The sequence below is a fragment of the Lactuca sativa genome, chromosome 9 (assembly GCF_002870075.4).
Source record: "Lactuca sativa cultivar Salinas chromosome 9, Lsat_Salinas_v11, whole genome shotgun sequence".
NCBI classification, from domain to species: Eukaryota; Viridiplantae; Streptophyta; class Magnoliopsida; order Asterales; family Asteraceae; genus Lactuca; species Lactuca sativa.
The window spans coordinates 6,951,528-6,975,672 of NC_056631.2; the positions used below are offsets into that span (position 1 = coordinate 6,951,528).

The following is a 24,145-nucleotide window of genomic DNA, read 5'->3' on the forward strand; positions in this document are numbered from 1 at the left end:
TACCCCCGAAATCTAACACACACGCTCGAAGCATGTCCTCCAGCGTCTGAATCGTTCGCTCGCTCTGGCCGTCTGTCTGGGGATGGTATGCGGTACTAAAATGCAATTTAGTACCCAGCTCCTCATGGAATTTCTTCCAGAATCTGGAAGTGAAGCGCACATCACGGTCTGAAACAATCGAGATCGGCACCCCATGCCGAGATACCACTTCTCTCACATATATCTCCGCCAACTTCTCCGCTGAAGAACTCTCACTGATGGCATGGAAGTGTGCACTCTTCGTCAACCTATCCACAATCACCCAAATGGCATCGACTCCTCTGACAGTCCTCGGCAATTTGGTGATGAAATCCATAGTGATATGTTCCCACTTCCACTCGGGAACCTCCAATGGCTGCAACTTGCCATGCGGTCTCTGGTGCTCGGCCTTAACCCTGAAACATCATAAGCCCTCGTCCATCCGTAACGAACTCTGAAACCCAACCAACGACCCGCTCTCTCTTCTGCATCTCTGGTTGCACAGCCTCGGCCTGTGCCCCACGAATAGCATCCAATACTGGAGCTATCACAGTCAATCTCAAACATACATCTCGCAGTGGAGTGCTCTCCGCCCTGCGGCTCAATGCATCGGCTACCACATTAGCCTTGCCTGGGTGGTACAGGATCTCACAATCATAATCCTTGACCACATCCAACCACCTCCTCTGACGCATATTTAGGTTGGGCTGATCCATCAAATACTTCAAGCTCTTATGGTCCGTGTATATCATACATCGAACCCCATACAAGTAGTGACGCCAAATCTTGAGAGCGAACACTACTGCCCCCAACTCTAAATCATGCGTGGGATATCTCGTCTCGTGAGGCTTCAGCTGCCTCGATGCATATGCTATTACATGCCCTCTTTGCATCAGAACTGCACCCAACCCCGAAATAGATGCATCACAATAAACTACAAAATCCTCCATCCCCTCCGGGAGAGCTAACACCGGGGCTTCGCACAACCTTTGGCGAAGTGTCTCAAAGGAGGTCTGCTACTCGGGACCCCATGAGAATGCAACACCCTTCCGGGTCAATCTGGTGAGCGGCACTGCGATCTTGGAGAAATCCTTAATAAATCTCCGATAATACCCTGTCAACCCAAGGAAACTCCTGATCTCCGATGGTGACTTCGGCACCTCCCAGCTCATCACTGCCTCGACTTTGGCTGGATCGACCAGAATCCCTTCCTGGTTAACGAGATGCCCCAGGAACTGGACCTCCCGCAACCAGAAATCACATTTGGAGAACTTTGCATAAAGCTTCTCCGATCTCAGTACCTCAAGGACCTCTCTCAAATGCTCCTCATGCTGTTCTCTAGATCTCGAATACACTAGAATATCGTCGATAAATACAATCACTGACCGATCCAACATCGGCCTGTATACCCTGCTCATGAGATCCATGAACACAGCCGGGGCATTGGTGAGCCCGAAAGGCATCACCACAAACTCATAATGCCCATATCGCGTCCTAAACGCTGTCTTCTGGACGTCCTCATCCCGCACTCTCACCTGATGGTATCCTGACCTCAGATCGATCTTGGAAAACCAAGATGCTCCCTACAACTGATCGAATAAATCATCGATCCTCGGTAACGGGTAACGGTTCTTGACCGTCAACTTGTTCAACTCCCGGTAATCAATGCACATCCGGTGTGAACCATCCTTCTTCTTGACGAACAGAATAGGCGCTCCCCACGGCGAGCAGCTCGGCCGAATGAATCCCTTCCCCAGCAACTCCTGAAGCTGCGAGGACAACTCTTGCATCTCGGGAGGTGCAAGACGATAAGGCACCTTAGCAATAGGCGCGGCCCCCGGAACCAGATCGATACCAAACTCTACTTGCCTCACAGGAGGTACTCCCGGTAGCTCCTCGGGGAAAACATCTGGAAACTCACGCACCACTGGGACCTCCTCAACTGATCTCGGTCTCTCGGAAACCTCCCGCGTATCCATCACATACGCCACAAAACCCTTACAGCCCTGCTGTAGACACTGCCTCGCCCTAGCGGGCGAACAAAAAGCTGATCCTGAACGGGTACCCTCGCCGTACACCGAAAGAACTCCCCCACTAGGGTCTCGTATAGTCACCAGCTGACCCTCACAGTCGATGACAGCGCCGAATCAGCTCAACCAGTCCATGCCCACAATGACACAGACATCACCCATCGCAATAGGAATCAGGTCAATCGGAAACTCAACCCTGAAAATCTCTAGCACGCATCCCCGGAGAACCTCCGTGGCACAAATCACTCTCTCGTCAGCTATAGAAACTCTCAGAGGCCGACTCAACGACTCACGACTAACGCTGATATGCTGACTAAAAGCCAAAGATACAAAGGACCTACTCGCACCCGAGTCAAATAACACTAAAGCAGGCACATAGTTCACAAGGAAAGTACCTACGCATATCATAACATAAGCATAACATCTCGACATCAAAATAAATACATGAAATACAGCATACCTGCCACAACATCGGGCGCAGCGCGGACCTCCTCCGCAGTCAGCTGAAAGGCTCTCCCACGAGCCCTCGGGGCCTCGACCTTCATCGGTCGAGTCGCAGTAGCTCTGGCAGTAGGTGCAGATCCCTGAAGAAGCTGAGGGCACTCGGCCTTCCGATGGCCTGTCTGGTTGCAATGAAAGCAAACCGTAAACCCCTTGGGGCAATCCCTAGCAATGTGCCCCTCCTTGCCACATGTAGCAAGCACCAGATCGACATGCCCCATCATGATTCTTGCCGCACTTTCCGCAAGTGCGGCCTTTCGAACCTCCCGTCCTCGAATCGGCGGACTTAGTCCGCTTGGCTGCCGGCTGAGACTGAGCCGGCCGCCGGTCCACCCGCTGAGACTCGGCCTCCTCCCTGGCCTGGGTCTCCAACTCAATCTCGCGCTTCCTGGCATTCGCCTGAAGCTCAGCAAAGGAATGATAGGTGGAGTTTGACACAAACTCCCGGATATCCCTCCTCAAAACACCCAAGTACCGGCTCATCCGAGCCTGCTCTGTGGACACCAGCTCGGGGCAGAACATCGCCCTCTCATGAAACTTCCACGTGATCACCGCAACCGAATCAATACCCTGCTTGAGGGTCAAGAACTCCTGAACCAATCGTTCCCTCTCCACCGGGGGAACGTACTCGTCTCTGAACATAGAGGTAAACCCCTCCCATGTCACTGCTGAAATCTCTGCCAAAGTGAAGTTCACCGTCACGAACTTCCACCAATCCTTCGCTCCCAGACGGAGCTGGTTCAAAGCGAACCGTACCCTCAGATGCTCCGGACATGAACAAGTGTAGAAGCACCCCTCAATATCAGCGATCCACCTCATCGCAGCAATCAGATCCTGCGTCCCATCAAACTCAGGTGGCTTCGTGTTGTTGAACTCCCGGAACAGCAACGAGTCACCCCCCTGTGGCCTGGCAGCGGCCACAACTGCGGTAGCTGCAGCGGCTGCAGCCTCAGTCAATGCGGCGTACCGCTCCTCAAAAGTCTCCATCAAGGTGGTCTTAATAGACCCAAACATCTCCGGAATCTCAGCCCGGATCGCTGCAGCCACCTCCTCATGAATCATCTAACGAATCTCCTCGTCACTCACACCGCTCGTACTCGCTCTGTGGCGTGGTCTAACCATGATGTCTCTGAAATACAACATAAAACTATCAGAGACTCCATCGAGTATAATTGCACTCGATAACGCAACCCTACTCAGTCTCCGATATCCATGGATTCTTACTTGGGTCTCCCACTGACCCGGTGTCTTCGGTAGTACGGGCCCAATACTACCGACCACACCGCATCAACATTCATCCCAAATCTTCCTCCCCAAACCCCGGATAGTGAGTACCCTACTTCTGATATGCACTATCTATCTGCACGCTATCAAAGCATCTCATATCGGCAAACCTCCCTAGACTAAGGCATCACAAATCAGGCCACTCTAGTCCTATCATGAATACCTAGTCTTCTAGCATGCATAACAATTCATATCATAACTTATCTCATAACATAACATTGTAAGGTATTTTGGGGATCTTTACCGTTCGGGCGCTGACTGATCGTACACACTATTTCTTTCTTGTTTACCGCAAAATCATTTACAAAAGTTTATGCCTTTATTTTAAAAAGTTTTCCTCAAATCCTCGGTTTGAGTTCAGTTACGCCCGAAGGTGCACCCGAATCCCTCAAACCAAGGCTCTGATACCAATTTGTAACACCGTAAATTTCAAACAAATTTTTCATTTCAAAATATTGTATTTTCATTCAAAACAAGGCATAACATTTCAAGTATCATGTCAAAATACAAATCATCTAAATCCCAAGATCACAAAACATCCTTCAGTGTGTACAGATCACGCCGGCGCCTTCCCACGGTCCTCGCTAGTACCTGAAACACATACATAACAACTGTAAGCATAAATGCTTAGTGAGTTCCCCAATATACAACTTACGCACATACGCCTTTCCAGGCCCTGACCTTCCGGTCCATGTGTCTCAGGGGACTTCCGTCCCTGCTGGGTAAACCTTCCGGTCCTACCCACGCCGACCTTCCGGTCCACAACACAACGCCTTCCGGCCCATAACATAATCGCCTTCCGGCCCATAACATAATGCCTTCCGGCCCACATAACATACATAGCACGTATAACAATTAACTTATCACATATAGCACATATATCTCATATCATATACGACCTTCCGGTCATACAGTCAAACCCTTCCGGGTACAGTATAGTGAGAAGACTCACCTCATGAATATCGAAAGCTAGCAAATCCCGAAATCACTCGTGCTCGATCCGCCGAGCTACAATCTCCCTACAACATCATATATCTCTTATTAACACGTTTACCTTCTAAGTTTGACTATCCCTAAGAAGTCAGACATAGGTCAACTCTGGTCAACGGTCAACGGTCAACTTGACCGGACTCGGCGAGTGCTAGGGCGACTCGGCGAGTCTAGACTTCCTCACCAATTCTCTACGATTCCCTTTCTACTCATCGAGTATCCTCCTTGACTCGACGAGTTCCTCCTGGAAGAATTGCGGGGCCACCCCGACTCAACTCGCCGAGTCTGAAGAACAACTCGACGAGTCCCAGTTAATCTTCAAGCTACTCGTCGAGTCTGTTCATCGGACTCGGCGAGTCCATGCCATGCAACCGCTCAAACTGCTTTCTAAGGTCAGAAATGCTCCGACCATTCATAGGTCTGGCATTCCTAGACTGATCCGTCACGTAAGGTCCTCATTTCGGTGCTCATAATACACCCCATGACTCATAATTTACATTTTGACCTAAGGCATAAGGATTCCAATCCAAAACCTCCATTGATTCCTGAAATGCTCAGGCATGGGACATTCGGGACTTCCAAAGATCCCGATATAGGGTTCCAATCGTTTGGGGGACTAAGGTAACATTCAATCTAGCCACAAAAGGGTTCAATAAACCCTAAATCCATATACACATCAACATAAGAGAATGCACTCGAAATATTACCTGAATAACGTGCTCTCTGTGTCCCCAATCCTCAGAACGTGGCTTCTCTTGTTGTTCCCTTAACCAAGCCTCCTCTTCCTTGCAAAACAATACTTCCAAAATCAACAATGGTCTTCTACCTTGCTCCAAATGCTCACAATCGAATTAGGGTTTCTCTCAGAAGGCTAGGGTGAACAATGACGGCCATAAGGTCCCTCATATACGTCCCAAACCTGAACGGTTAGGGTTTTCGCTAAACAGCGCAGACTCGCCGAGTCCATATCCGGACTCGTCGAGTCCAGTCGCGAACCCGCGACCAGATCCGCGATCCTACTCGGCGAGTCTAGGCTCCAACTCGCCGAGTCCCCTCTTAAAACACCCAAAATCATAAATATAACCATACCTGGAATTCCGGGTTGTTACAAATTGAACTTCAATCCAGGGGGATTACTATCCCCTCTATTGTGTGTATTTCATGTAAGCAAGAGGAGGAGACTAGTGATCATATGTTGATCACTTGCCAGTCGGCAAAGACTGTAATGAATGAAATCTTTAATTGGTGTGAAATCAGGTGCGATAACTTTAACTCAGTAAGAGACATGTTAATATTTCTATCGAAATGGAGCAAATGCAAAAAAAAGGAGAAACATGTTGAACATAATTCTTTGTGGAACTTTGTGATGCATATGGATCAATAGAAACAATTGGGTCTTCAATAATATTCTTGTTATTCCCGCAAACACAGTGGAAATGGTGAAACCGTTATCTTTCATTTGGTGCAAACATAGGGGGTCATATACAAACATTGATTGGAGAATTTGGAACTTATGTCCGTTTCTATGTTTGTAATCCTTATTTTTCCTTTTTTTATTTTTGTTGTAATTTAAAGTTTAAAAAATAACTTATTATTAGTATTATTTTATACTTATCTGACCATTTTCAACCTCAATAAATTTACAAATGCACGCCATGAATTATAGAACATTTAACATTTTCAACCTCAATAAATTTACAAATGCACGCCATGAATTATAGAACCTTTAACATGCACGCGTTAAATAAATGATATACTAACGTGACAACACAAATGTAACATTTTTAATTCCAAGTAATGATAATTTGTACAATAAGTTTATATACCCCTTCGAATCTTTTTGAGCAAATGGTGTTTTTTACCTAAGATACAACCGTTTGAGGCCTCCAACATTTTTAAACATTTATTCATGTTCTCAGGAGATATAAGTCGTACATTAAGCGCAGTTAACATCTTCACATCCACTAAAACAAGTACACTTTGATTTTGGCACTCAACAGTCGACACATTTTACACACTTTAGTTACAGATTTGGTCTCTATCACACACATTTTACACATTGGATCATAATATATCAGATATCATTCTTGCTCCTCTTAGGTGGGCTAGAGTTTGATCAGTTAATTAATAAATTAGTACCGGGCCTCTCATTCAGCTAAATTTTGTTAAAATTTTCAAGGATAAAATCTTTCAACAGAGTTTTATAAAAACTATTGATTATGAATATTTTAAAAGCAAAAGTTATTCTATGTATATAATTGTAGTATAAGAGGCCCACTATAGCATATACACATTGTCAGAATGACATTGGTGCAAACTGCAAAATCGTAGTGAGCCCCACCACATGCTTGGCTTCCATTGCAGGTTTAAAGCTGAAAAGGAAATTAAGGGGTGTCGTGTCTTCGAAACCGTACTTCCTCTCTCGCCACATAAGCGTCATGTCATTTTTTACCATACAAGTGTGGTTTTTTGCCACACCAAGGGGGTGGTGCCACACTTTTATTATTATTTTTTTGTTTTTTTTAACTATTTTAATTTGATAAAAACTTATTTTTTTTTTAATAAAAAAACCATAATTTTAAAAACATAATATTTCATTAATTAAAAATACAAATACCATACATTACTTAACTTAAAAAAAACCTAAAAATTTAGAAAAACAAATTAGAAACATAACACCTACAATTTAAAAAAAAAAACACACACACACACACACGCCAAAACCACTTCAAGCTCGGCCCCGGTCATATTCGACGTGTCCGTCGTTAGTATTCGCATGTCGCTCTCCCTTCGTTTCTGAAGCTCTCTTTCAGAAGCAATTTGCAAAATCTTGTCCATTCTGTTTTTTATATCCTTTATGTCGTCTCCCATTTCTTTCAAATCATCTGAATCCGACGCTTTGTCTTTGCCTTTGCTTTTTGCTTTGTCTCTTCCCATTGGTCGGGAAGGTGGTGAAACTGGAACAGGTTCATCTTCGTTTAGATCAAATTGAACACGAGCATCTGATGTAGTGTGGTCTGACTCAGATGTTCTGTTGCGTTTTGAACCACTGTCGATATGCTCGTCTGATGTTTTGCTACTTAGCCATTTCCTGTTATCTTTCAAAAAATTCCAAACTTCAAGAAACTTGAAAGCCTTCAGATTTTCTTTTTGATACACTTTAACGCTTTCTTCAAAATCACTTCATCGTTTTCTCCACTTTTCCATTGACGTTTCATGTTGTTCCACAAGTCAACAACATGACTTCCTTGTTCATCTTCCCCCATTTGGAGTACACTTGATGTTTAGAACGGTATTCTCCATGGTTCATTCCCTTATGGAACCTGTGTAAAACGCGAATCCAAAAGCGGTCATGTTTTTGGTCTTTTCCAACCGTCGCATCTTCTAAAATATCGATCCAAGATTGTGCCAACACTAACGCTTCCAAAGGTTCCCAACATCTAGCCTCCTCCTTCTCTTTTCTTTTAGTTGCTGCTCGAGTGGGCTAAGTTTCTGTAACAAATTCTGGTTCAGAATCAGAAACGACCGTTTCTGGTTGTGTTTGTGTTTGTTGAACAAACTCGGGTTGAGACAAAAAATCAAATGGATTAAAATCTGGGTCGGGTTGTGGTAGTGGTGGTGTTTGTGGTAATGGTTGCGCTGGTCGTTGTGGAAAATACAGAAGCATACCGTCGTAGTGGTAAACGGAGGTGAGAAAATCGGTTGATCAAATGAAGGTATTAGGGTGTTGGTGTTTCTGGCTGGTGTTTTTTCTTTGCTAGGTCTTTTGGAAGAAGACATTTTTTCAAAAAAAATTTGATGAAAAGATTGTGTAAATATTTGTTTAAAGGTGGAGTGAAGATGGTGTGAATGGTTAAAATGGTAATATATATATATATATATATATATATATATATATATATATATATATATATATATATATATATATATATATATATAAATGGAGTAAAGGTTAAAAAAAATTACACAAATCTTCAATCGGTCAAACATAGGGAATGGAACAACCAATTAGGGAATGCGGTCTTCAATGGCCGCACTGCGATCTTGGCCGCATGAAACTGTGCCCTGGGGGCGGTGTTGACGGTCCACGTGTCCAGCATCGCGGTTTAGAACCGCACCCACACCGTTAAGCCTAAGGCTGATGTAACGAGAAAAATTATTAGCCTTAAAATTCTGTACATGATACGTGTCTATTCTTCTAGTTCTATGTGCCCTTTGCTCTGAGTTCTTTTTGCTCTAAGTTCTTTTTCTATTGAGAAATTAAATATTCTTATATTTTTCTTCTTAATTATCTTTCCTACCTATTCTACCTATTTGAATTGACGACAAATATCGAAAAATATAATTTCTCTTTTTTATTTTATGGCTTTTAGTTGTTTATTAATCCTGATGCACAAAAAATACCAATAAATGTACTTTCAATTATTTATGGGTATTTGGGGAAAGAACTCAACATCTAAAATCTAAATGAAGAAATAAAACTTACCACATAGTATATTAATTTTTTTATGAAAAATTAAATATCCTCCTACATTTTATTCTTATTTATCTTCCTACTCCTGTAAATTAATGATACGTGTAATTCATTAATTCTCTTTTAATCTTCTTTTTTTATTTTGACACTTGTTTTAATCTAATAAATAGAAAAATTAGTAGGAAAAAAATATAAAAAAATATTTTATTTTTCTTTTTTTATAGACCAATTTTGTAGTACAGTCGTACACACATGACTCAAACTTACCAAAATGGATGTGGCTACTCACACAAATGACAAAACATTACAAATGAATAAAAAATTGATTGATTTGTTAGAGTTTTATTAAATGTCAAAGGACATTATAAAATTACAAAAAGAATTATGATGTGTTTTGAGTTTTACACAAGTAGTAATAGTAAATTAAATAAATAAAAACTAAGCAATTAATTATACCATGACCAGTATTGAAATATCGGTGTAAAAACTAAAATGTAAGAATAGGATCGTACAAACAAGAAAAAGCCAACGAAACAAATACCATGCCGATTGCCAACTGCTCCCAATAAACCCGCATACAATCCAAAAGCCGTAGATTCGATTTTATTACCTAATAATATTGACTTTTTTTTTTATGGATCAAAAGATTTATTATAAGAAAGATTTTTGCGACATTTAATGCACAATTTAATTGGACAAATAAAAAAATGGATTGAATGAAACAAATAACAATTTTTTTTTGTTGATTTGTTTGGTTTGTAAATCTTACTTTTATTTGTTTTTATTATAAGAAAGATTTTTGCGACATTTAATGCGCAATTTAACTGGACAAATAAAAAAATGGATTAAATGAAATAAATAGCAATTTATTTTTGTTGATTTGTTTGTTTTGTAAATCTTACTTTTATTTGTTTTTATTAGAATATTGCTTTTCAAAAGAACTATTTATGTAATCTAAATACAAAATAATTTGTATTGCTATGATTAGTAAACATTTTCAAAATACAGTGTTCTAAAAATAAAAATATTATATTATAAATGCTTTAATACAAAAAAGTTTAAGTCTATACACACATAAATGCACCATTAGTAACTTTTACATTGAGGACGTGTTTGGCACGGAACTTTTGGAAGCGTTTGGGAGCTTCTAGTTTTTAGCTTTTGACAAAACGCTATAGTTTAAACAAAAAACTTCGTTTGACAGTACAGACGTTTAGCTTTTAGTTTTAACAAAACGCTCCGATTCTAAAAGCTACTTCATGTAGCTTTTAACAAAATGCTCCGGAGCTTTTCAAATCATTTTCCATAATTACCCTTAAAAATATATTTATATATTTTTTTATTTTTAGTTAATTGTCCTTTTATGTAATTTTATATATTTTAAAAACTTCCAGCTACTTTTACCAAACATTCATATAACAAATAAAAGCTACAGCTTCCCGCTACCAGCTACCAGCTAACCGCTACCCGCTTCCAGCTAACAGCTATTTTTGCCAAACACACCCTTAGTTTGAAAAAATAATTAAAAAATTTCCTTTGTTTATTAATATATATTTTTTAATTAATTAGATATCTTTATAATTAATTAGATAATCTTAAGAATGATGTGTTTTTTAAAAATGTTTATTTTCCGAATATTTGAGTATTTATATGTGCCATTTAAGAATGGTATTTGAAGATTTGAACACGAGTTTTGAGTTATTATTTTAAAGTAACTATAATAGGATAGCTTTTTATTGAGTTTTTTCATTAAAAAGATTTAAATGGAAAAGCTTTAAAAACTTAATATGAGAGCTTTTTCAAACTGATTTTTATGAATTGTTTAAATAAATTGTAAATGTTTAATTGTTTGAAAACACATAAGACCCAAACAATTATTGAAAAAGTTCATGTTTAAAGTTTGTAAATTTTTTATATTTCAAGCTCTTGAAAAAATGCTTTTATTTTGTAGCTATAAGACCGTCTCAAATAAGAGGTTTTTAGAAAAATGACAAATCTTAATAATCAATTCAATCATTATATTCTATTAAATGTTTTTTTTGTTGTTGTTAATAATATTGAGTTTTTTCATTAAAAAGATTTAAATGAAAAAAAAAAAAAAAAAAAAACCTTTACAGGAGAGCTTTTTCAAATTAATTTTTATGAATTGTTTAAATAAATTGTAAATGTTTAATTGTTCGAAAACAAATAAGACCCAAACAATTATTGAAAAAGTTTACATATTTCAAGCTCTTGAAAAAATGCTTTTATTATGCAACCATAAGACCGTCTCAAATTTTAGAAAAATGATAAATATTAATAATCAATTCAATCATTATATTTTATTATATATATATTTTTTTTGCTGTTAATAATATCAATCATTATATTCTATTAAATGTTTTTAAAATGTTTCATTTTCATTGAACATCAACCACTATAGTTGCATTTTTGTTAGTACTCAAATCAAAATGAACATTAACCACTATAGTATAAAATATTGATACAACTAAGTTTTTTTTCATGTTAACTATGTACCTAATCACATACCACAATCAATCAGCGGTGAAAACATACACATAACCAAGAACGTTGAGAAAGTAACATAAACATTAGGCCCGAAACCATCAACAATCACTATAAAAAAAACTTGTATGTATTCATTTAAATAATATTTTTAAAATGTTTCATTTTCATTGAACATCAACCACTATAGTTGCATTTTTGTTAGTACTCAAATCAAAATGAACATTAACCACTATAGTATAAAATATTGATACAACTAAGTTTTTTTTCGTGGTTAACTATGTACCTAATCACATACCACAATCAATCAGCGGTGAAAACATACACATTAACCATCAACAATCACTATAAAAAAAACTTGTATGTATTCATTTAAATAATATTTTTACACATCTATTTAACCAGTCTCGTATCCAAAATATGTATGCTCAAAACATCATTTTGCTATATAAGTTTAATACAATCATGTATATGTTCGCAAGAAGATATAAATTGTAAATAAGTTATAAACGGAATCCATATTTCAAAAACCGACGTATATTTATATCTGGAATTTTTCGAAATATGGATTTTATTTGCAACTTATTTAAAATTTATATTTCACGGCAAAAACGATACATTATTATATTGCAAAACGATGAAATAACTTGAAAAATATATATAATTTTGACTTGACATAAATGATAAACCTTTATAATTCCCGTTTAAAAAAAATCAATTAAATTGGATGTAAAAACAAATGAATAAAAAAATACTTTTAGTTTAATAATAGTTTATTTTATACGAGATTGATTAGAAGTAGAGTATAGGATCAATTTCCAGTTTTACCCTTTCCATTCCATGCATTGTGATGTGGGTCGGGTCTTCTGGGTACCGGCTTCGATCGGGCACGGCGTCTGAACCGGCGGCACCATGCAGTTGTACTGTAAACAAACTGAACTGCTCAGTGGAATCGCCGCCATCGGATTGATCGGCACCCCCGTCAAAAAGTTGTGCTGCAGGTACAACAACTGTACGTTTCCAGCCATTAACCGGTCCATCAAAGTCGTCGGAACAGATCCAGTGAACCGGTTGTTGTTGAGGTAAAGATTCTGAACTGTTGAGAACAGTGGAGACACTTGTCCGTACAACATGTTGTGGCTAAGATCAACGGTTGGGATTGCAACCTCATTGAATGGCTGGACCGGACCGGAAAAAAGGTTTCTCTCGAGTTGGAGGTTGGTTATCGGGAAACTGAAAACACAACTGGGGATTTGACCGGTGAACCGGTTGAGGCTTAAATCTAGGAAGTTCAACCGGTTTAGTTGGGGTAATAAAAGGTCAACCGGACCGGAGAAACTGTTCCAGGAGAGAGAAAGGTATTCTAACGACGAAGGGAGTGAACCGGGAGGTATCGAACCGGAGAGGTTGTTGTGTTTAAGGTCTAACCGGGTTAGAGTCTGAGAAACAAACGAAGGTATTGAACCGGACAGATGGTTGTGACAGAGAACGACGTTAGCTAATGTTGGTAAACTTCCGATGGCCCAAGGAACACTTCCGGTGAGCTGATTGTAACTGAGATCAAGTGTTCGTAGCCCTTGAAGTTCACCCAAAGTCGCCGGTATTTCACCGGAGATAAAGTTCCGACTAATGCCTAAAAACCGGAGCTTCTTCAACTCTGACAATGTTGCCGGCAGTTTACCCATGACACGACCAGGAACAACGGTAAACTCAGCGAGATTCGTCAACTTCCCGATAGCCGGATCAAGACGGCCGGAGAGACCAGGAGCACCGGCGCGTGGATCTCCGAGGTTTAAAGCAACAACTCTGTCACCGTCGCAGAAAACGCCGGCAAAGTTGCAGGGATCGGAGGTGAAATCCCATGAAGAAAAGAAATTAGAACCAGGCATGTCTTCAAGTGATTTTCTAATCGATTGTAAGGCTAAAAAATCAACAGGTTCCAAAATTGCAAAAGAAAATCGAATTTCATGAACAATAATCAACAAGTTAATCATAACCAACACCAACATTGTGTTCTTCATGATAAAAAATAAATGAATGCAAAAAATTCACCTAGAAATAGACTATAATCAACAGACAACAGCACAGGCCCAGATAAAAACAACAAAGACTGAAATCAAGAACACAAACTCAAACTCAGAAAGGAAAAGAAAAATAACACACACCGAAAACAAACACAGAAGAAAACAACAAAGTTCTAAATTAAGAACACAAACCCAAAAATAGAACGGATTAGGAACACAATATTCAGAATCACAAAACTGGGTATAAGAAAGAATATACAACCGATTAGATCAAACCAGCAAAATTAAAAGAGGAAGAGGGAAGATGATACTCGAAGTGTACTTGTTTGAGAATATGGAAGAGAGCTTAATGGCGATTTCTATAGAGTGAGTAAGATGATGGTAGTGAAAGAAGTGATGATACCTGAAAAGCTGGTTTATTTGTGTATGTGTGTCTGCTCTACGGTAGAAATCATTAATTAATTTATTAATTAAAAGTATTTTTTTTTTGTTTATATTTGGGTAGGCTTGGGAAACTACCAACGGTTGTCCGAGCCTACGTGGGAGGTTCGGCTGTCAGGTCAGATGCCGTTTGTGTGTTTTTTTTTTTTTTTTTTGCCTCGTCAGCTGTCACACACGTTGTAATCATCCATATTCCATTGTATTTTCCCACTTGTTTTAGATTTTACTTTTTACTTATTATTTGATCAAACATATACTTGCACGTTAATCGTATATAGACAATTTTTTCATAAATAGATTCAGCAGATAAAATCTTATCCACCAAGAAAATATTACATTTTTTTTAAAAGTTCTAATCCTACTTCAGTTGTATACTTGTATCTCTTTGGTAATAATTATTTAATATCAAAACCTTTAGTACATATCTACCTGTTTATTAATTTTAATTATTAAGAGAATAATAAGTCAAACACTTTTATTATCCATCTACTATAATAAATGTCAGTAACTTTTTATAATAGAATATTTAAAATACTTAACAGAATACGAAACATGTCGCATATTTAATCAATATTAAGACAAATAACAATTTGACAAGTTATACACATATGTATATACAAGTTAGTAGCATTGTTAGTTATTGCATTTAGTTTTAGTCTTAAACATTTATAATTGTACATTATGGTTTTAGTTTTTTCATACAAACAATAAAGTTAAGAGAAAACAACAAATTTGGTCAAGGTATTTGCTGATTTTTTGGTTCCAATCCACATGGTTTTAAAATTACAAATTTCATCATTTTCAATAGGTTTAGTTGTTGATTTAGTCTCTCTACATTAAACATGTTTTCTCCGCCGCATTATTGTTCGTGCTATGGAACACACTCGGTGAATGCAAATACACCATTCAAGACGACGATGTTCACAATCATTGGGTTAGTTGTGTTCGTTTTAGCAATAACACTTTGTAGACGAGAGTTGACTCAACCACTTAGGACAAAATTTTGAAGATATGGAATTTTACTAACTCCAAGCTCAAATCAACTTTAGTCGGACACAAAGGCTATGTAACGCTGTCACAATGACGGTTGATGGTTATGTATATGCTAGTAGAAGAAAAGATGGGATGATTTTGCTTTGAGATTTGAATGATGGGAATAGACTTTACTCTCTAGATGCCATTATGATCATTCATGCTCTTTGCTTCAGCTCTAGTTGGTACCGATTGTTTTCTGCTATAGAGTCAAACATTAAGATTTGGGATCTTGAGAGCAAGACCAGTGTTGTTGATCTTAAGGTGATCAAGATTTATCGGAGATGTGGGTTGCAGATTGAATTCATTGGAGATGTTTGTTGTAGTTTTTAATTTAGATGTTCCTTTAAAAATTATTGGTGTACATGGAGATATGGGTTTCACACAAAGCTTTACTGAGGAATGGATGGGCTCAGGATGGTCACGACAGAGGAGGGGTAGTGGCGTTGGTGATGTTCACGACAATAGTGGTATCTATCGTAACAAAAAAGCATGGGTGGAAGAAGGTTTGATGATGGTGGGCCACTTACAACAAACATATTATAATAGTAAATAGACAATGTTATATTAAGGGCAAAATGATCATACAATAGAGATTTAATGGACACAAATTGATGGTGTTAAATGGAGGGACCAAATCCACAGCCAAATTTGGACAAAATTTATAATTTTAAAACCACACGGACTGGACCTATAGAAATCGACAAACTATATGGACTAAATTTGTAGTATCTTGATTTTTTTGGATACCGTCCAATGACTTTCATAATTATGGATATGGTCATGTTGGCTTAGTTTTAATGCAGGTTTGGTCCCTAGACTTAACAATCGTGCAAGTTGGTATGTTAAATCATTGTTAATTTACTATTTTACCCTTACTTTTAGAGTTTCTAAAAATATTATTTATTTATTAATTATGATCAAAGTCAATGCTTAGTGAGTTCCACCAAAGTATCACCACATAAACATAAGTACAATAACAAACAACATGCATACAGAGCCTTCAGCCTGTCTGGAACACCGTACTGGCCTACAGACTATCTGGAACACTCATAGAACCTTCAACATGACTGGAACGCCTCATCGGGCCTTCAGCCTATCTGGACTGTTCTGTGGGCCTTCGACCTGACTGGTACGCCTCTCAGGCCTACAGTCTATCTGGGACGCCCTGGGTCTCTTGGCCTTCAGTCTACACTGGTCCACCTCAACCCAACCACACACAACATGTCGACATATACATAACAGATAAACATTCACATAACCAGTCAACAGACAATCAGACATATCTTACAAATCACTAAGCATAGCATCATCCTATATACCAGGATACCGATCTAACGGATCACTACAACACGATATCATACTAACACATAGCAGGATATCTAATCCAATGGGCCGACCTTGGTGCCTTTGACCCGCAAGTACAGGGAGGAAAACTCACCTCAGAAACTAAACACTGGCTGATGAGGTCCTGACTCCGAATCTCAGCTCAAACTGACACCTAATCATCAGAATGACCCAAATCTCAAACATAATATGAATTAGCCAAAATATCCTTAAGTCAAACTTGGTCAAAGTCAACTCACCTCACATCATGGCCAAGCACTAGTCACGTCGTGACAGCGAACCCGGTCCGATTCCCACTCGGCTCGACCCAAACTAGTCAACTCAGTCAAAGAATCCACCTGAAACAGGCATCACGAAGTGAGCACCCATTCTCACGTCTTGAGCTCCAAGGGTTCTAACAGAAGACGGGGATGCTCCGAATCTCACATCGTGAGATCTTACATCTCACGTCATGAGCGTTGTCTGTGGCTAAGGGTCACCATTTTAAGTCCTTATTCCATTAAGTCTTCGATTCCACTTCATCCAGAAGCTAAAAGGGACCCCTAAGGTCCATGAAAATGTTTCCTTTATAGCCATGCATGCACCAAACATGATCATCCATTTCTAGGTCAAAAAGGGAAGAAATGAGCTTCAATCTTTCATGCATGCCTCAAATCCATACCAACTTCTAGATCTGAACAATATAATGCTCTAAGGACTCTTAGAATTCATAAAGTTGCGAATTTTATGGATTTACTCCACTCAAGCATGCAATAACATCAATGAGATGGAAAAACTCAAGATCTATCCATGATAAGCAATAAAGTTGGAACCTTTGATACTTACAAAGGTCCAAAAGCAGGAAAATATGGTGACGATGATGATTCTTTGCCCACACCACCACTAGAGAATTTCCTTCTTCTTTTTTCTTCTTCTTCAAGCTAGAAGTGAACTCAAATGACAAAGGATCTTAGGGAGGAGTAAGATTAGGGTTTCTGGAGGATTAGAGAGTGTATGAGGCTGAGGATGAGAAACCCTAGCACTCTCATTCCATTAAATACCGAAAACTTAGAGTTTTTGGTCATCAACAGCCCTCGCGTTGTGAGCACTAGACTGCTCACGTCGTGAACCTTAAAATGATGCACGGGTCCGAATCGCTCCTCACGACGTGAGAAGGCATTCCTCACGTGAGAAGGGAAAATATTGAAACTTTTAACTTCACAATATTTAAAGATAATGTGCACCTGATCCGGGTTTTACACACACCATACTCACTGAGCATTGTCGCTAGATATCTTCTACTTGACGTGCCTAAACGTCATTATATTACTACTACTAAAAGTATCACTAGAATTATATATATTCACAAATATAAATTCCTCATGAATACATCAATATATTCTCAAGCGTAGATGATTTATAAAACTTGTATTATGTCTCGTCTCACCAAGTCTGCTTATTCAACTACACCATAACACTTGTTGGGTATTACCACCAAAGTATCCCATACTCTATAATTAACATACTCGACTATCACCAGGCACTCGACTTACCAATTACCCATATGCCACGATTAAATAGTATAATGCCAACATCAATGCCAATTGGATACCTGTAACCACCGCATTGTACATTGCCATTGTTAAATCACCATATAGATAAATGTTTTCACCTGCATTGGACATCGCATTGACATATCACCAAATGGATATATGCTGCCACCTACATTGGATATCACACTAACAAATCATCTAATAGATTATCCGTTGCCACCTATATTGGATATTACACCAACAAATCACCTCATAAATATCCTGTTGACACCTGGATTAGATATCGCACCGACTAATCACCAAATAAATATTCGTTGCCACGTGCAATGGATATTACACCGTTAATCACCTACACATCTCTCATTTTACCGCCTCAATACTAAATATTAATATCCAATCTATCAGTCATCATAAAATTCCAATATTTCAATCCGATAAATACAATTATTCATCGTATTGCTCGCAGTTAGATTCTACGGTCTATTAAGCCTTAGTCTATCGAACACGACCGTTTAATTATCTAGTATCAATTAGATGCAACTATCTATTACACCAAGTTATTAAATAACTTCACTAACTATTAATCAACAATCCAATATTAATATTAATTAACACTGATGACATTAATACATCGAATTGGATATTCAACAATCCAGTATTAATATTAATTAACATTGATGACATTAATACATCGAATTGGATATTGCCTTAAGACAATTGTTATAAGGCTCACTAATATACCAAAATTAGTCACAATATAACATTTACGTTACATCGAACTCTCACGAGTTAATATCATAAAATGGATAGGGGTGTTCACGGGGCGGTTCAGTTCGGATAGTAATAAAATTGTGAATTGTGACCACGGGGTGGGTACCTCATGCGCACTAACCGAAACCGAACCGTATTGACAAAAAACCTAACCGAACCGAACCGTATGAAATCGGGTAACCACGGTTCAGTTCACGGGTACCCGTTAAAATATAAAAAATTAATTTCAATTGAAACTACAAACTCCATTTTAGTTATCTCTTTCTTAAAATCAGTAAGTCAAAGAGTTTAAAAAAAACATAATGAAGTTCAAATATCATATATGTAGTATTATGATTTGTATAATAAATACAATAATAAAAATAACAAGAAAATCAAATGAATTTAGAATTACAAAATTGAAGTTGTCGATATGGATTTTTGTTTAGGTTATTGGACTCGTAAATCAATCAAAACAATAGTAATAAAATAATAATTTTTTTAATATATATATATATATATATATATATATATATATATATATATATATATATATATATATATATATATATATAATCGAACGGTTCGGTTCGGGTATCCGCGGATACCTAAATATCAAAACCAAAAACCGACCCGTTGATATCCGGTTTTTTCGGTTATGGTTTTTTTTCGGTTATGGTTTTTTCGGTTTCAGATTGGTCGGTTCGGCTCGGTTTTTCGGTTTTGCGGTTTTTTTGCACACCCCTAAAAATGGATATTATGTATTACACCATAGAACATATTATACATAAGAGATATTTAATTTTTTTTGCATCTTATACATAGATAATACCATAAGCACCCTATGGTATATTACACCTCTTTGGATATACACCCTTCAACGTTAATATATATATATATATATATATATATATATATATATATATATATATATATTCACCATAAAGTTTTACATACAAACTACAATATTGCACTAGCACCAAAAATGTTAACACGATAATCACCACATAACTAGATATCAAACAATCTAGAATATGAGTATGGTTACTCACTTGTTTATGATTCATGTATAAGGAATTCAAGCTTTTAGAAATCCCACAACTTCTCCCATTTCAGAAACTCCAATAGTTGTAACTTCCCGGTGTTCAGGTACTTCTAAATTCAACCTTATAATCTTATCATATCGCGTTTTGGTCCCTGAGTAGAAAGAAGTGTCCATTGGAAGCCCTAGTGGCAAAATTGTAATCTCGGAGTAATGGGAGTATGCCATGTGTGCGTGCATACGCTTAGCGTACTAGGGTGTGCCCTAATACGCTAGGCGTACATCAGCGTACGCGGGGCGTACTCACTAGTTTTGGAAACCCTAAATTTTAAGGTTGAGCTCCTATATAACCGTCCTCATAACCTCATTTCCCTCACTTATCTAGCCTCCATTCCCCTTGTAACGTTTTGCAAACCCTAATCTCTTGAGTGTGTGTTTTGATCTTAAGTGTATGTTCTTGGTGTGTTAAAGGAAGAAAGAAGATTTATTGAGGAGCCTTGTGTAGAAGCAAGCTTGTAGATCTGGGATTTTTGCCTCCTTGGGAGACTTCAGAAAGTATAAAGCTTTGATCTTGACTTGTATTTCCTTAAGATATTTCCATGTGAAGTTTTATGAGTTTTTAGTCCCTTTTCTTGGACTTAATGAGTATGAGCTACTCTAAGATCAAAGGAGTTGTCCTTTCAAAAGATTTGAGGTGCATTAAGTCGTAAAAATGTTATCTTGACTCATTTGGTGTTTGCATGCAAGTTATAGGAGTCTTAAGGGGTTAAGACAAACTAGGGTTTTGGTTTTTGGACTTATTAAGGCATGCATAATCATAAAGTTGGAAACTTTATGGTTTGGAACACCTTTTTAGGCTTGGATCTGGATTTTGGACGTTGAACTTGTTAAATTAAGCACTTAATGGATGTTTTTGCATGACCGCTGCGTACGTTGGGCGTACGTGGTCAACTGCTCGTTTTTAGTCAAGGGCTAAGTACGCAGGGCGTAGGAGCTGAGTACGCTAAGCGTACTCAGGTGGGTTGACTTTCCGTTGACTTTTGACCTAATTTGACCTTAAGGGCATTTTGGGTATTTTTTATGAAGCCTAAGGTTTAGGTATCTCCCTATGTATATGTGACATGTAGAGTGGAATCGCGGAGCGACATTCTTTTGTACTACCTTTACGGATTTGCGAGGTGAGTTTTCCTCGCTGTACTTTTGGGTCGAAGGCACCAAGGTCGGCCTATTTGGATTGTTATCATGGTTTATCACATGATTGTATGATGTAGTGATATATTAGATTTGTATCCTAGTATATAAGATGATGCTATGCTTAGTGATCTGTTAGATTTGTATGACTGTATGTATATGCTAGCTAGGGTTTGATATGGTATATGTTGATATGTGATGGTGTGTTGGGTTGAGGCGGTCCTGCTGTGTGCTGAAGGGCGAGAGACCCAAGGCGTCCTGTATAGACTGCAGGCTAGAGGGGCGTACCAGTCAGGCCGAAGGCCCGAAGGACGTTCCAGATAGGCGGAAGGTCCGGTGAAGCGTACCATTCATGCTGAAGGTCTTGTGAGCGTATCAGATGGGGCGTTGTAGTCACACTGAAGGCTCCATATGCATGCCGTTTGTTGGTGTTATTATGATTTTGTGTTGTGTTAGTACTTTGGGGGAAACTCACTAAGCTTTGGGCTTACAGTTTTTGGTTATGTTTCAGGTACTTCAGACGATCGCGGGAAGGCGAAGGTGTGACCGTACACATCCTCGTGTTTGGATTTATGATTTTAGGAAACTTTGATATGGAACATGTTTTGAAAACTATGTTGTAAACAATTTATTATTTTTGGGTTGTTTTTAAAAGTCTAAAATTTTCATGATTTTTATTGATGTTACAATAGTTGTCAAAGTAATACATAATTCTTGAATATTATAACTCAATGTATCACCCTATTATGTGTTTGACTCAACATTTCCATCTAATACATAATACTTAGTTATGTAGCTAAACTCATTAAGCTCCATGGATTACTTATCCTGGTGTCTTAATCCATTAAGACATAAGCTTAATCTCCTTTTAAGTCCTATTTCATTAATTGGAACTCATAATTCAATTTATAATTCATTCATTCATGACTTAATCACATAACCAACTTTTTATACCAAATATAATTATACTCCGCGTATAAATCATCTATACAACTTAATTGATCAAGACATAACTTCAGTTTCATTATATCACCACTTTCCAAAATTAGTGTTCATAACCTTTTTTTCTCGGTTTCAATCATCTAACCATGATTCTAACATACAACAGCTACCCAAAATTTTATTTTGCTCACTATATTACCAACATCAAGATTTCCGTAGTATATGAGCTAGATTTTCGTCATTCCTCACCCTCTCTAATTTCACCATAAATCCATTTAAACTTGCAAGAATAAGGAATTTACATCCAGTTCAAGATATAGATGCTTGATTCTTTATTTCCTTCGCATGTAGCTCCTCCTATTGCATCAAGCTCTTACAAATCACCATATGGAGCTTTGAAGGTCGAATATGTGGAAAAGAAATCACAACACCCAAATCTCCTATGTTTAAACATGTTTAATGTCGACGTTGACGCACCACATCCTCTTTTTAATGGTGTGGACTCTCGATCACTTACGTGTCGTGTCTAACATGTGTACGTGTCACGTGAAACATCACCACTTTAAATATAGCAACATATTGTCTCACGTGTCACTTATCCCTTTGCCTACGCGTCGTGTTCACAAAGTACATTACCATTTTCAATACTTAGAGTATTTTCAGCAATTCACCAACGTCGTTCTCGTTGGAAATACATTGCGTAGTATTTGATTTGTCTTATCAATAAATTATATTTCTCATAAATTACACGGATGGTCCTTATGGTTTGGGCAATCTGCATGTTTGGTCACTAACTTTTTTTTTCTCACTCATACGTTTTATTAAACTTTATTTTGTTGTGCATTTCGTCCCTACTGCTAGACGTGACATAAACATTTTACCCTTATATTTTTTTTATTTTTCTTAAATAGTTTTTTAATCATTATGTAAAGAGTTAATACTTATACTTCAGCAGTCTCATCCCCATCCATCCTACTCCCTACACCCGGTCACCTTACAGAAGATTAAAACCACATAGGATGTTTGATAGCACCACATTGAAGGCTTTGGACCTTACTTTCAATCACCATAATTCATGTGTGTTTACAGAAAAGTAAAACCATATCTGAGATAATTTCTAGAATGTATAACACAACATCTAGGATGTTTTAACAACACCATATCGGAGGCTATGAACCGAAAAAATGAAACAACATCTTGGATATTAACACAACATTGGAGGCTTCCATATCGAACACGAAATTATGCAAAAACTTACCAAAACCAATTTTGGATATCATAACATATAGGAATCAAACACATCTAAAAGATATGAGATTTCCAACATAGAATCTTGTAACTCCAAATCTGTCGTAGAACTTCGGTGTAGAACCTTGAATATCAAAATAGATAGAAAACTTGCAAATCGATATAGAACATTGGTATAGAACCCTATAACGACAACGGTCTCCAATGACAAAAGAGAGGAACTAGGAGGAGGTTATTGGATGTGAAAGAGTACGGTGAGATGATTGGTAAGGCCGGTGGTGGTTACGACAGGCCTCCAGAGATCGGGCGTGGTGTCATCGACGGTATGGCTTCTAGAAAAAAAAGAAGTTTGTTCTTGACTTCATTGAAAGCGATAATAATATTTAGAGGATAAGAGGCGTTGAGATGGTGGGTCATTTCACTCATTTGGCTATAATAAATAAATAAATAAATGGTATAAGCAACAAATCATCTAATTTACTCTAGATGATAATAGTATAACAAATTGTTAAAAATACATAATTAAAGGCCAAATAATAACTTTACACATGCAACGGAAAAAATTAATGGTGTTTGTGAAAGGGACTTGATTCAAAACAAACTAAAAGCACAAGAACGAGGCGGTAATTTTTTTTTCAGAGACTCAATCTGTAATTATCAAATTACAGACTGATAAATATAAATTAAGGGCAAAGTGAAAAAGATAAATCCAATATAACTAAGCCTAAACAAACCGAACCTGTAATATTATAAGTCAATGGACGGAACCCATAAAAACCAGCAAACCACACTAA

At 37.9% G+C, this 24,145-nt stretch overlaps 1 protein-coding gene across 1 annotated transcript; it reads right to left on the minus strand.

The window, feature by feature from the left end:
* Positions 1–11,997: 11,997 nt before the first annotated feature.
* On the minus strand, positions 11,998–14,274 carry LOC111886455 (receptor-like protein 35). The gene has a single exon (XM_023882702.3). The coding sequence runs from the start codon at positions 13,821–13,823 to the stop codon at positions 12,627–12,629; it is 1,197 nt and encodes a 398-aa protein (XP_023738470.1). The 5' UTR covers positions 13,824–14,274; the 3' UTR covers positions 11,998–12,626.
* Between the last annotated feature and the right edge of the window lie 9,871 nt (positions 14,275–24,145).